The 13,933-nt window shown below is 36.7% G+C and overlaps 1 protein-coding gene across 2 annotated transcripts; it reads left to right on the forward strand.

Annotated features, from left to right (window-relative positions):
• Nucleotides 1-2,487: 2,487 nt before the first annotated feature.
• LOC105445776 (protein dispatched homolog 1-like) lies at nucleotides 2,488-13,933 on the forward strand. Of its 2 annotated transcripts, XM_011681746.2 has the most exons (4): nucleotides 2,488-2,607; nucleotides 3,262-3,385; nucleotides 5,227-5,440; nucleotides 10,105-13,933. In XM_011681746.2, exons 1-4 carry the CDS (start codon nucleotides 2,579-2,581, stop codon nucleotides 12,705-12,707), a joined length of 2,970 nt encoding a protein of 989 aa, XP_011680048.1. In that variant the 5' UTR covers nucleotides 2,488-2,578; the 3' UTR covers nucleotides 12,708-13,933. The 2 variants fall into 2 exon arrangements, with proteins under 2 accessions (XP_011680048.1, XP_030844442.1); XM_030988582.1 differs by lacking the exon at nucleotides 2,488-2,607 and having other exon boundaries at nucleotides 2,913-3,385.

Here is a 13,933-nt window from a genome sequence, read left to right on the forward strand (position 1 = left end):
TTTCCTTTCATTTGGTACCAAAATGAGGCAAAACCGTTTTAAGGACGCTACATTACGATGACTTCAAATGAGTGACGCACACGTCATTAAGGTATTCATCATTCTAAATGTGCATACGGTCTGCATTCTCTCTGCGTGTATAATTATGTCCATGGTGTATTATGAACTCGCACGCCTGTGCTATATCGCACGCACAGGCGTGCAAGACTGCAAGTGCAAGTTCAAAATTATACATGTTACACCATGGACCTACTAGTATATGGTTACACGCAGACAAGGTACGTGATGGCTTGCGAATGATTTTCCGTTTAATTTGACTTAAGAGATGAACGTTATTCCTCGATACCGGCAGAAACGCATTATTTTGTGAAAACATATGAAGGATAAAACAGATATTTTGTGTGGAAGCGCTATTACGGTAAATATTTCATCATATACGAAATTGTATTATTCATCATTGCATCTATTATTTTGGATTCCCTACATGAAGCGGTTTATTAAAAAAAAAACTTTAAAAGGCACGGGAAAATTAATATCGAAAAATATTGTGTCAATAGTGAAAATGGCTGTATAAACATATTACATATATGGATAAAATGTGATTTTAAAGGAACTCTCTTTATGTGGGACTTACGTTTGCGAAATGATTTGAACGGTCTGCTTTGTGTCTTTATTAAGTCTACGCATTGATGATCAGTGGCGGATCCAGCCGGCGGAAGAGGGGGGGGGGGGCAATCCGTGAGAAAATATCAGTTGCGACTCGGCCACCGGTGAATAAGCGGGGGGGGGGGGGGGTAGGAAGCACTTTTTTTTTGTCCAATTTTTCAGGAAATATTATGCGCCGACTCAGTCAGCCGGTGAATAAGCGGGGGGGGGGGGGGGGTGAGACCAATATTTTTGTTTTTTTCACCTAATTCGTGAGAATTTTTTTTGAGAATTCTTTTTTGTTGTTGACCCGTCAGCCCCCCCCCCCCCCCCGTGGATCCGCGCCTGCAGAAGATCCAGACGGCGTCAAGGGGGGGGGGGGGGGTAGCCAAATCTTAATACAAAATTTAGTGCCGACTCAGCCGGCCGGCGATAAGCGGGGGGGGGGGGGGGGGGGTAGGGGGGCGCTTTTTAAAAAAAATAAAGGTTAACTTTACGTTATTATCCTATTTTTTTTTATCGTTTTGGGGTGCTAGGGGGGAGGGGGCCCGGGCCGGAATAATCGCTACGTGGATCCGCCCCTGTTGATGATACATAATACGTATGGGCTTTGAAACCCTATATCGAACGTTTCAATTTAAAAATATGAAAAAGTAATATTGGAATATGCGTTTAGTAAGCTATCAATATTTTATGTAATGTTATATAGTCAAAATATGTCTAAACCAGATGAAACTTTTTTTTTTTTTTTTTTCCTTCTAAGATGACGAAAAAACTAGCCCCTCTTTACGGGTGCAGTAGTTCGAAATCTGAGTATTACAATTAAAAGTAACATTTTCTTTCTGTATAAAAAAAGAAGGCCTGTATGTTGCATATGAAATCATATGAATTTCCTAACAAAATTTCGAAAGACTTTAAATGAAAGTTTTTGTCATTATCTAACGTAAACAAAATATGCGATATTGGCTAGTGTCTCCATAAGTATAGCAAGTTTTGGTCTAGCTTTCATATGGGGTGGGTGTTGGGGTTTAAATAATCTTTTAGCAAAGATTCTCTTGATTATTCATACTATTATTAGTAAAATGACATCAGTGGTTTAAAATTCACTCAATTCCTTTATTATTAATACTATCCCCAACTTTGTCATTTTTTTCAAAATTTGTAAAACATTATTATCTATATCAGACTGACTGGCGAAATAACAAAATTTGACTTACCTCGGTAAATATGGCTTTAAAAAATATTGATAAGGTGTGTAATATTTGCTCAATACCAGAGCTAGTACATGTATAATCAAAATCATGCAATTTAAATCATACTGACTTTACATCACATTCAGAATAATCAAAATACAATACAAAAGCATAACTCTTGATTAACATCAATTGCTAATCAAAACAACTTTTTCATACCTTTCCTTTTTCGTTTGAAATAATAATAGTAATAATAATAAAGAAAAATACTTAGTCATTTCATTTTCTTTTTTTTCCTTCTTTCAAGAACGCTTTTTCTGTTGAAGTAAACAAAATAAATACATGCTTGGACATGAAATATCATAATCTGTCAAATACAAAAATAAATACAGTACTACTTTTGAAAAGAGAAAAACTCCCCCAGGGAGAGAGAGATAACGATTTAAAAAGAACAAACGAAGTTCCCAGATGACTAGGCAATACGAAAACAATATTGGTCAGTCATCCGGTTACTGCGCTAAATATATTGAATACACTGATTTATTGTACCACTTCGGGAGGCCTTATATAGATAATAATTTGCTAGTATACCATAAAAACTATAAAAATAAGATTTACATTATGATACCCTGTTGTGATTGATTTTGTAGAAGAGGAAATGTGTAAAATCTTTTTCATCTTTTTTCGAAGGTCCTGCGGACGTCACTTTTACTGAAGAGAGACCCATCCCTGGTTTTATCATGAAAATTTTACGAAACATCAGAGAGAGGTTTGTGGATTTGTTATATATTTTTAAACGAAAAGTTAGAATGCTTTGTAACCTCTTTGCTTACAACTGCACTGTCTGAGCTGGTGTGTTGATGCCTGGATAAAGTTTGGATACAAAGAGAAAAAAAAAACGTTTGGATAGGAGAATATACAGTACTGAGAAACTGGTGTTACTTTTAGAGTTATTGACGCCTCGTTGAACAGAATGTTAATCTTTCAACTCATGAAAATATTCGCACTATTGAACTCATAACCATTTATTATTTGTATAATATGCAACCATAGGAACAGACGTACATCAAGCAGAGAAGGGAGGTCCAACGTTAATTATGGTACATGATTAGCTGATTACAAATACCAGGCTAAATGTAAAATTTATTCTTGATATTAATATGTGTCTAACTGAATATTTTTCAGATTGTCAGCCTTTTATTCCCTCCCCCTGTTGTCTTGTGCCCGTTGTGTGCTGTGCCTATTGTCGATATGCTGAGTCTTTTATTATTTCTCATTATTTTCTCTCTTTTCTCCCGTCTTATCTAGTCTCGTCTTTCGATTTGTTGTTGTTGTTGTGTACACTTCTTGTTTCTTATACCACCTTTTTTCATGCATCTCCTTTAGATTTAACATTGTTAAATGATGCCCTTAACACTTTCAGGTATTCTCAGTTCATAGTCGAGTATCCGTCCGTGGTCCTGTTACTCGTTTGTCTGGTGGTCGTCATCTCGACAGGTCTTGGTATCCTTCTCAATGAATTCCCTACCTTCGATGACCCAACAAAGGTAAGATGATACTTCCTGGGGGATGTTTCACAAAGATCCTAAGTTAAACTTAAAAGTCCACTATACTACTTGTAGCTTCGTGCTCCCTCTATATAGAAAACAATGCCTAATCGGTGACCATTGGTCCCCCATGATCCTCTTTTTCATATGTTAATTAAGAGCTGAGTTTATGAGACAGCCACTTGTCAGTGACCTTCCTGGGTGGTCTAATCCCTCCTAGCTAAACTAGTACAGATGGGCTTTAAACTCTTAGTTGGATTTTAAAGTTATGGAGAGCCATTTGTAGCCTTAAATAAAATATATTCCTAAGTAAAAGTTCAAGTATTTTAGACTTTTTATAAATTCCGCATCAATTAGAACATGACATCTCCTTGATAATAGAAAATATGAATGGACAGGTTTGAATCCACATTTTATGCTTTTTAAAATAACTTTTACAAAATATTTTCATAGATGCTAACGGCTTTCCATAATAATATGTTAAGTCCAACTTAGAGATAAGTTCAACTTAGATCTTTGTGAAACACTCCCCATATATTTTGTTGGATTGCATTTGAATGAACATTGAAAGAAACAAATCATTTTTTTTAATGTATATGAATAATATATTAGCTTCGGTCATAAACATTAAATAAAAACAATATTTTCATTATTTATTTAGTGATTATGTCACATAAGTTTCATGTTTTGTACCATATGATATGTTTCAATTGCATGAATGATGTATATAAACCTTGTTGTAAATAGCTGTTATTTTATGATATGAACATATAAAGTCCCTCGAAAGAGAACTAATAGAAAACAATATTATAAAATTGCCTGAACAGTAGACCGATTGGTTATTTTTTGTAAAGTTTAATGTTGACTGTATGTGGATACTGTCTATTTAGTCATTTATCTATTCGTTTTTTGTATCATTTTAAAAACATTAGTTTTGACAAGATTTATTTTAAAAATTCAACTCAAGGTTGTTTTACATGGTATTCCTGTAACATAAACTACTCATGCAGTAAACAAGAGAAAATGAAAATAACAAAAACTATTCCAATTCATCTTTAAAATACATAGTATGACTTCTACTTTTCACAATAAATTAGAGACATTATGGTTCAATGATTTTTTCGTCGAGGTTTCCAGGTATTGTCAGAAATATAAATAGGGCCCCATAACTGGACCCAAGCTTCAAAACTCCAGAGTAATGTTTTGTTATCATTTCCATGTATAAATGAATGGAAATTGTTGTATTCATCATTAGAATAATGATTAAGTGTAACCAGGAAACATATTGTGTTAATGATATCTTTTATAAAAATGTACCATAGTAACAATGGTTCTTTGTCCAAATTACCTTCTACCATTCGGACCATGGTACCGTGGTTCTTTGTCCAAATTACCATCCACCATTCGAACCATGGTAACCATGGAACCATGGTTCTTTAATTTGTCCAAATTACCATCAACCATTTAAACCATGGTAACCATGGTATCAAACCATTACCATGGGCATGGTTCGAATGGTGGACGGTAATTTGGACACTGAGTACCATGGCTACCTGATGGTACTTGTTTATAAGGGATATAAGGGAGGGTACGAGACGATTGTCTTTCCTACGATTTCAAAGTTGCTCTAAAAACCCATCTCTTTCTAAACAGTGCTATTTAATCATGTCAATGTAGCGTAATAATTTGTGTTGTTTTATTTTACTTTATTTTAGTTAAGAAAGTTATATTTTTGTGATAGTAATACATGTATGTACAGCGCCATGAGCGTCAGAGCCTGGCGGATACCGGCGCTATATAGATATCCATATTATTATTATTATTGTATTTCATTTTGACAGGGATTCGAAGCCCGAGGAACTGTCATCAGTGGGCGATTGAGAGCCTTGAGGAGGATGCAGTTCGGTGCTGATGGGGTCTACTCATGCCCATCAACATCTGACCAGTCAAACGCTGACCTGTGTTCTCCTCATCGTGTAACCAGAGACATCCAAAACCAAACTCTAGATGATGATGTCGGGGATGATGTACTGCTGGGAGATTGCACCAATGATCGTAAGAATAAAATCTTTGCTATTTAATTTGACCAAAAGCTTGCCTCTAGACAACTCTGGTGCCGGTGAGAGGATTGTGGGGGTAAAACTTTGGGAGTCTCTTGTTAATTTGTTTACCGTCCTCAATCCGTCTTTCCTCTTTCTTTCCCTTTTCTCTTCAAGTACGATTTAGTTTTCTATCAAAGTATTTATCTACATCCCAAGAAGGTTTCAAATAAGCCCCCACCAAAAAAAAAAACACAACAACAACAACAAAACAAACAAACAAAACCAAAAACCAAATGTTTAGCAGCACACCTTTAGGTTCTGGAAGGCCCAACAGTGCAGCGTTTAATTAGACTAATAGAAATGCAAAAATCTCCTCGCTCGGTCGCAACGCTCCCTCGCATAATATCCTTAAAAATGTACGAGTAAATATTGTAGAAAATCTGTATTTCGTTAGTATTGCGTAAGCACAGTTTACACTGTATGTTTACCATATTAAGAGTCATAGAAATATTGATTTGATTTGATTTATTGGTTTCTGCATCTTTTTTTACTTCTTTTTTATCATACATTTCCATGAACATAATATGGTTTGATACAATATTTCAATTGTATATAATTTTATACAGATAATATACGAAATTAAACAAATATATTAAATGCATAATAAACATACATTAGATGCAGGAGGGCTACAGAAATATACAAAGTAGCTTGACGTGCCCGCAGCCCTCAACTTAGATACAATACAAATACACATACAAAAGCAGAAGAGTGAATTGTCCCCCCCCCCCCCCGGTCATGAAAAGAAATCGTCGCCCCTGCTCATCAGCACCCCCGACGAGAAAGTCGTTCCGGGTCAGGTGATTGATGCATATTAATACAATGATAACTATCTATATACAAACATGCTCGGATTGATGGATGCTCAATTTTGTGAGGGCTTTAGAAAGCACACGTTTGAAACAAAAATAGAAAAAACACATGCTATCCACTTTCACAGACACAACCACATCCACACGACACGCAGAGGTGATAAAAGCACGCAAGAACTCTCCCCGTCGCAAATTATGACGTTTAGGCATTTCAACACTAAACTCTAATATTGTTTTCTTTCCTGTAAAATGTGTGACTAGTATACCTATTCATTTTGAATCCTTTCCTCTCAGTCATTTTCGTTTGTTACTACGTTTGGCAGACTCGATTAAATAGATTACAGTGGAAGAAAGGGAAAGATGTTCCTTCCTTGACTGAATACCGTATGTGTTTTATTAATATAATTTCTGCACCCAGTCTTCTTGCAGCCATGGAGCAGCAAAATTCAATTCGGTTACCTTAATTTCATATGAGATGACATAGAAGTTTTCACGATATTGTCTCGATGAAAAGTTTTAGTGCATACGGACAAGTTTGCAAATTGATAAACACTTTTAACCAAATCCAAAACTTTTGCATTAGTCATCTTCTTCGATTTTAATGGTCACTATATGGCTACATACATTCATCTGGGAAAGCGTTGTGCTCAACACTGCTAAATATTGCAGTAGATAATGCTTTTTTGCAAGTACTTTTGAATGTTGACCTGTTCAAAGTGACACAAATCTTTTCCCATTGTCAAATACTGTACCAATGATAGCAGCTTACAGCGTTCTGGACTTGATAATTTCCCGCTTACAATACGTATTTTGTCAGTACAAGGGTTATTGCGCTTTATTATCTATGATTCCATCATGAAAGGAAAATATGTACATTGTTTGGAAGGAGTGCTGGACACCTTTCAAGTTTGGCCCGATCAATTGAGTTTTGTGCATGACTGGATGTGGTTTCACGCACAATTTTGTCATGATAACCCACACGGTGCCATTAAAGCAGCACTGTTGTTCAGATCCCGCAAGTAGATACCATACATTATTCTGCCTGGCATTCATATAGAGTCAAGTTATTTTTGGATTCCTCTTTTGATTATGTGGCGCCTGTTTTTGGCATCGCTTCAAATACGAAATGGCGTACGATATGCGTGACTGTGTACGTCACTATACACTCCAGTATCCCTCTTTGTTATTCAGTTTGCGACTAAAATAGAATTCACGAAGTAAAAGAGACGTCATGGCTTTTCTCTTTACACCTTTACAACTAGCCAACCAAACTATTGAACTATTGAACTATCAATTCGAGAAAAACAAATGTTGTTATAAACGGAATAAAATGTAAAGAGGGATGAATTAAACACCAGATGGTTTTTTACATTCTATAATTATGCTTAACCAAAGGCATAGATAACATAAGAAATAAGGCCATTGAATAAAATATACATGTTAATCGTCCCCGCACGCTTCCTTTTTGGGGGCCGCCTCCTATTTTTTTTTGAAATTTTTTTTGAAAATTTTTTTTTGAAGAAAAAAACACATGAAAAACACTGCTAAAATGGATCTATTTCTGATTTTAAAAATATTTAACAAAATGTCGGCGGGCATCTTGAAAAATAGCCTGACTGTCAGGGAAAATGTATCGAGCGGCCATTTTGAGCGGCCATTTTGAAGGGAAAAAAAAGAAGAAAAAAAAAGGGCCTCCTCCTCCTTCCTATTTTTCAAAAAAGCAGGAGGCTAAACATGTTTTGTTTTTTATTTGGCCTACGAACATTATTTTGAGCGATAAAAAGCTGAACTTGTAAAAGAGATTTTTACCATGTCTGGTTATGGTACGATAAGGAAAACATTTCTGCATTTTTATCCGACGTGACTCCGTCCAAGAATTAAAAAAATAGAACAGGTTTTAGCCAGTATGATTATGACATGACATTAACGTTTGACAGTGACTGAGATAAAGGTTTTTTTTTTATGATATAGGTCTGTTTTCTCATTCAATACGTGTGTCTGTGTGTTTGTGATTATGTGTGTTGTGTGTGTTTATGAGGGGGGGGGGTCTATGGCTCATAAGCTTTCCGTTGATATGTAATTCATCTATTTAATTTGTCAGCTTCCGACAGGGTCTTTAAATCCATATAATAATTCAAAAACCTCAAAACAGTAACTGGATAGAGTTATAACTGCTAATCATAATATTATGTAGAAAAGGGAGAATAAGTATAACTTATTCATGAAGATAATGCATCCGAATGTTGTAAGGCATCTTCATGAATCTTAAACAGTTATGAAATCACAAATCTATTTGTTATACATCGTTATTCAGATACCTAATATGGCCAAAGAGAAAACATGACACGATAACGTTGTAAAGTGTATCTAAGCATTCACGCTATGTACTATGTAGTAAAATGTTACAAAATATTGCCAATATTTGGGTTGATACAAAGAACTGGTTATATTTACAAAACAACAAAAAAGGATTTACCCCCCCCAAAAAAAAAAAGAAAGAAGATAATGTGGCTTCTGGATTTGCGATTTAATTTAACCCTAACTATAACCCTAACCATAAACAAAAGAAACAACAATTAAATTATATGAGCAAGGAATAAAAAATTGCCTGGCCAAGGGGAATTTCCCATTAAAGCCCATCTGCACTAGTTTGGCCAGGGGGATTAGATCTCCATGCAAAGTGCAAGGTCACTGACAGGTGGTTATCTCATCAAATCAGCTCTCAATTAACATAAGAAAAAGGGGATAATGGGGACCGACATGCACCGATTAGGCGCAAGTAGCTATAAGTAGTACAGTGGGGCTTTAGAACAAAATATTATTATGAACTAAAAAGTTCATGATAATCTGTTTTAGGAATGGGAAATTCTATAGCTCTGTTAAAACATTTGGAATGAAACCAAAACAAAATTAAAGAGAGAGCATGAAGTGTATCAAGATTATGAAATAGGTTTTTTAAATTTTTTTAAAAGAAAGAATAAAAGTAGGGAACAAGAAAATATAATTTCCACTGCGCCATGAGCATCACTATTGTGACGGAAAGAGGAAGAAGACTAGAAGCATAGTCTGCAAGTAAAGACTTTGTTTTGACACTTCTAGATAGCCGTGCAAACTCTGAAATGTCTGTATTTAATAAAAAGCATGTTTTTGTTGTTATTTCATTTGACAACCATTCTAATATGATCTGTTTTGTCATACAGATATCATTTTGATTTGACACGTGCCCCTTTTCCTTTCTAATAAGTGCTCTTTTCATATCTGATAAATGCCCCTAACACAATTTACTAGGTGACCCTTTCCCTTGCCATAGGTTACCATTTCCATTCTCACAGGTGCCCTTATTCATCTCTGGTGAGTGCCCCTTTTCAGGTACGAGAAGTGCCCCTTTTCACTTCTATTAATTGCCCCTATTGGAATCTGAGAGGTGCCCGTTTTACTTTGCCAAGTGCCCCTTTTCCCGTGTAATTTTTGCCCCTCCTCCTTCTGATAAGTGCTCCTTTTCCTTTCTCCATAACATGCGCCCCATAGAGCGACTTAGAGCAATATTTCCCCCCAAAAGCTCGCTCGCATTTATAATTGGTACAATTATGTTACTTAGGAAATGTATGTTTAGTCTTTTCATTTTTTTAGTCATATACTCAATGCAAAATCATGTATGAATAATGTAAAAAGGAAACCGGAGGATGAATTTGTACTGTTCTTACAATAATGAAGCAGCGATGCATTATTTTATAAAGAGAACGTGTTAACAGAATAACACTGAATATATCACATCTTTGTAATTCTTTTTTCTTTTCGTCCGTAGTTTCATCTAGGGTCAAAATGGTCTACCGATCTACTGATGACTCACTGGAGATGTTCACTTCTACTAGCATGAAATCTGTGTGTCAACATGACAAAGAAAATTTTCGCAGTGACGTCGGTTTTGATCAGATCTGTTTGTATCGTACAAATGGCAGTTGTTGCCCTTCAATATCGTTAGGACACGTGACAGCATTGATGGTTGGCAAAGTAGATTGCGATGACGTTGATGACAGTGATGTACTAGGAATGAAAGAGCTGCTAGAGGAATGCGTTGGATACTACTCAAGAGGATGCCTTGGTGGTGATGGTGGCTCTACTTGCAGTGATGTTCCTGCAAACTGTTCAGCTGACGCACGGGTATACACCATATTCCACTATCTCACCCCGACGAACTTTGCACTGCAAGTAGCAAAAGGTGCCTTTGATCTTCAAACCGTCATTGTGCTTCAACCTCTGATGAAGGGGCCGTTTTATGGGGCACAAACTCTGTATGAAATATATGCCGATAAACCTCGACTAACCGATGATGCAGTACAAGTTGCCGCCATTGATGGAGGAATAAAATTAAATTTATTCGCTACTTACCTTTTTGCAGACACCATCTATATCGGTATCGGATTCCTAGTTGTCGTGGCCATCATTTGGATGTATGTGGGTTCATTATTTGTCACAATTATGACTATGGTTAGCATTATTTTTTCGTTCGTTATAGCTTACTTTATCTATCATACTGTCTTTCGATTGGTTTTCTTTCCTTTTATCAATATAATAACATCTGTGCTACTTGTCGGTGTAGGGGCCGACGACTGCTTCGTTTACGTCGACATCTGGAAGTTGAGCAAAAAAGAACACGGTGGCGGTCGCGAGAATCGAGTATTAGTACTTCGTGAGACTCTGAAACACGCCGCGACCACCATGTTTGTTACAAGTTTCACAACGGCAAGCGCCCTCTTTGCAGGATGCATCAGCAGCATCACAGCAGTTCGATGCTTTTCTGTCTTTGCTGGTAGTTCCATTTTAGTAAATTTCGTCCTCACGGTGACTTGGATTCCGGCGGCAGTCATGTTACATGAGAAATATTTCATATGCGACGAAGAGGCGCAAGAAGGATCATGTAAACGCTGTGGATTATGGTTTTTCCTGGGAAGAATATACGACCATGTGAGCAGAGTTGGCAATAAGTTCTTCGAAGAAGTCTTGCCAATTATCATTGTTAAGTTACGGTACCTGTGGATTCTACTTCTAAGTGGTCTTGGAATAGGTGGGTTATGTGTGGTGTTTGTGGAACCACGACTCCGTCTCCCATCCCAAGCTGAACTTCAGCTTCTTAGGACAAGTCATATTTTGGAGCAGTATGACCAGATCTACAAAGATACGTTTAGCTTTGAGAGTGAATCGGAAAACACAATGCCGGCATTTATTGTTTGGGGAATAGAACCTGTAGATAATGGGAACCATTGGGATCCAGATTCCGAAGGAACTACAGTCATTGACAAGAACTTTGATGTCAAATCACCCGAAGCTCAAACGTGGCTTTATGATTTCTGTACAGATCTCAGAAATGCAAGCTTTCATGACAATTCTGCGACTGCGCCGAACGAGTTTTGTTTCATTGATTTATTCAAAGGTTTCATGGAGAAAACGTGTATAGGAGATATTTCTCCCTGTTGTGGCCAAACAACATTTCCATATTCGTCCTCTCTTTTCAATCAGTGTGTGCCTATATTCTACGGAATTGCGTGTCAGGCTTCGGAATCTTGTGGAAGCTATATTCCTGGTTTATGGTTTAATTCAGATAATGAGGTTGTTGGAATGGTTCTTACAATCAAAACAAATGTTCAGTTTTCTCTGAGGTACGACCCCATTGGTCAGTTTTGGTCTGATGTAAATGGTTTCATAGAAGATCGAATGGCTAAAGCACCTTCGGGTCTGCGTCGAGGATGGTTTATAAGTGAGTCTGGCCTGCAGCTGTGGTTCTTTGATCTGCAACAGAGTTTAGCTACGGGAACACCAATCGCAGTGGGCATGTCGCTCGTTTTCGCAGCTTGTGTTCTGTTGATCACCATCAGAAACATTTTAGTGACCATTTACGCGATATATGCCATTGCATGTGCTGTGTTTGTTGTAATCGCCACGGTGGTTCTACTGGGATGGGAACTCAACATATTTGAATCCACTGTCCTCTCTCTAGCTGTTGGTCTATCAGTGGATTTCACAGTTCATCTAGGTGTTGCTTACCGCCAGGCAACCGAACCAGACAGGACATCTCGGGCAATGCATGCATTACAGACGATTGGCTCAGCTGTTACACTCGCAGCACTTACCACCTTGGTTGCAGGTGCATCCATGTTGCCGGCAACAGTACTCAGTTATGTTCAGTTGGGGACATTTCTTATAATAATCATGATTATCAGCTGGGTATACGGACTGTTCCTATTTATGTCACTTTGTAGGACCATTGGTCCGCAAGGGATGTTTGCACAAATCTCAACATCATGCTGTCGTCGTGAACCAAACTTGGCTGAAAATAACCTAGAAATGAAACCAGATGAACATGTACACGAACAGCATGTCAACACGAGGGATGAAAGAATGCAGCGTTGACATAAGATAATCATCGATTTAGGGTGAAGAAGAATATCTTTCTTGATAAAATTATTTCAAAAGGCAGGCGGTTGATAAAATGATAGAGGTTCAAGCATTAATCCTGATACTGAGTGAGACCTTCATTCAATAAATCAATCAATCAATTCATCAACAACTGATTCAAAAGCACATCAGTTGATTGACGCATGAAAATAACTGCAAATATCATCATATGAAAATTGAACGTTTCACGATTCTGGCCAGAACAAATTTCAATGGTTGTCAAGTCTGGATATTGCAACCTTTAAAAAGTGTGTCACTCTTTCATAAAACATCGACAGATTTTGTAAAAGTTATTTGATAGAAGAAATTGCGTCGGATTTACCTAAGCTTAATAAGGATATGTCACCAGCGTTCTTACCATCACTCTCCAAGTGTCCTATAGTTCAACCTTATGAAAAATATAAATGCTTATGTAAACTCAAGCTACAAACAGCAATTATTGTCTCTCGTGATTTACCAGTTCGTATAATCCGTGAGTTTCTGTCGAGTTAGACATGCGGTCCTGAAAAGCGACATATAACGAATTATTATTTTATTATTATTATTATTATTATTATTATCATTATTATTATTATTATTATTATTATTATTATCAGAGTCATTGTTTACAAAAGTATTATATGGAATAATATTATATGTGAGTCAGTACAACGCAACATCATCTTCCGAAAACGACACAGAGATTCCACACATTTAATCATACATGCATATATATTTTTGTATTTCAATTAAACATTCACATTTCATGTCAACCTTAATATATCGCCCTACCCTTTTTCAATCTGACACACTTTCATAAACTTATGTTTTGCTGACTATTTCTTTTGAATTTATTTTTTATATTTGGATAGAGCTGACGGGGTGTGGGACAGAAGACCTGAGGGTCATGTTAATTCAGTTGACCTTTTCTTGTCCCAGGCAGCCCCGTCTGCTTTGTCAAATTCTCATCACCTGTTTTGTATCATGATCAGTCTGCCGTATGTACTGTTTTCTTCTGAAATTCCGAATAAACAAAAATAATAGTACCTCGAGGCACTATAGGCTTGGGCCTATTTTGTTTATTAACGATGGTCGTAAAGATTGTAAATATTCTTCTAAATCATATTTTAGATACGTAGATGATTTGACACTATATACTCAGGCACGTAGCCAGAGTTTGATATTTGGGAGGCACATACATG

The sequence above is a fragment of the Strongylocentrotus purpuratus genome, unplaced genomic scaffold (genome assembly GCF_000002235.5).
Source record: "Strongylocentrotus purpuratus isolate Spur 01 unplaced genomic scaffold, Spur_5.0 spur5_scaffold_17, whole genome shotgun sequence".
NCBI lineage: Eukaryota > Metazoa > Echinodermata > Echinoidea > Camarodonta > Strongylocentrotidae > Strongylocentrotus > Strongylocentrotus purpuratus.

What these genes read in the sequence shown, in the direction of transcription:
- LOC105445776 (XM_030988582.1), top strand. Translation starts at nt 2,999, where the DNA reads ATGTGTCTAACTGAATATTTTTCAGATTGTCAGCCTTTTATTCCCTCC. An exon ending in CCTTCGATGACCCAACAAAG is followed by an intron (nt 3,386 to 5,226) that starts GTAAGATGATAC and finishes TCATTTTGACAG; the next exon opens with GGATTCGAAGCCCGAGGAAC. An exon ending in GGGAGATTGCACCAATGATC is followed by an intron (nt 5,441 to 10,104) that starts GTAAGAATAAAA and finishes TTTCGTCCGTAG; the next exon opens with TTTCATCTAGGGTCAAAATG.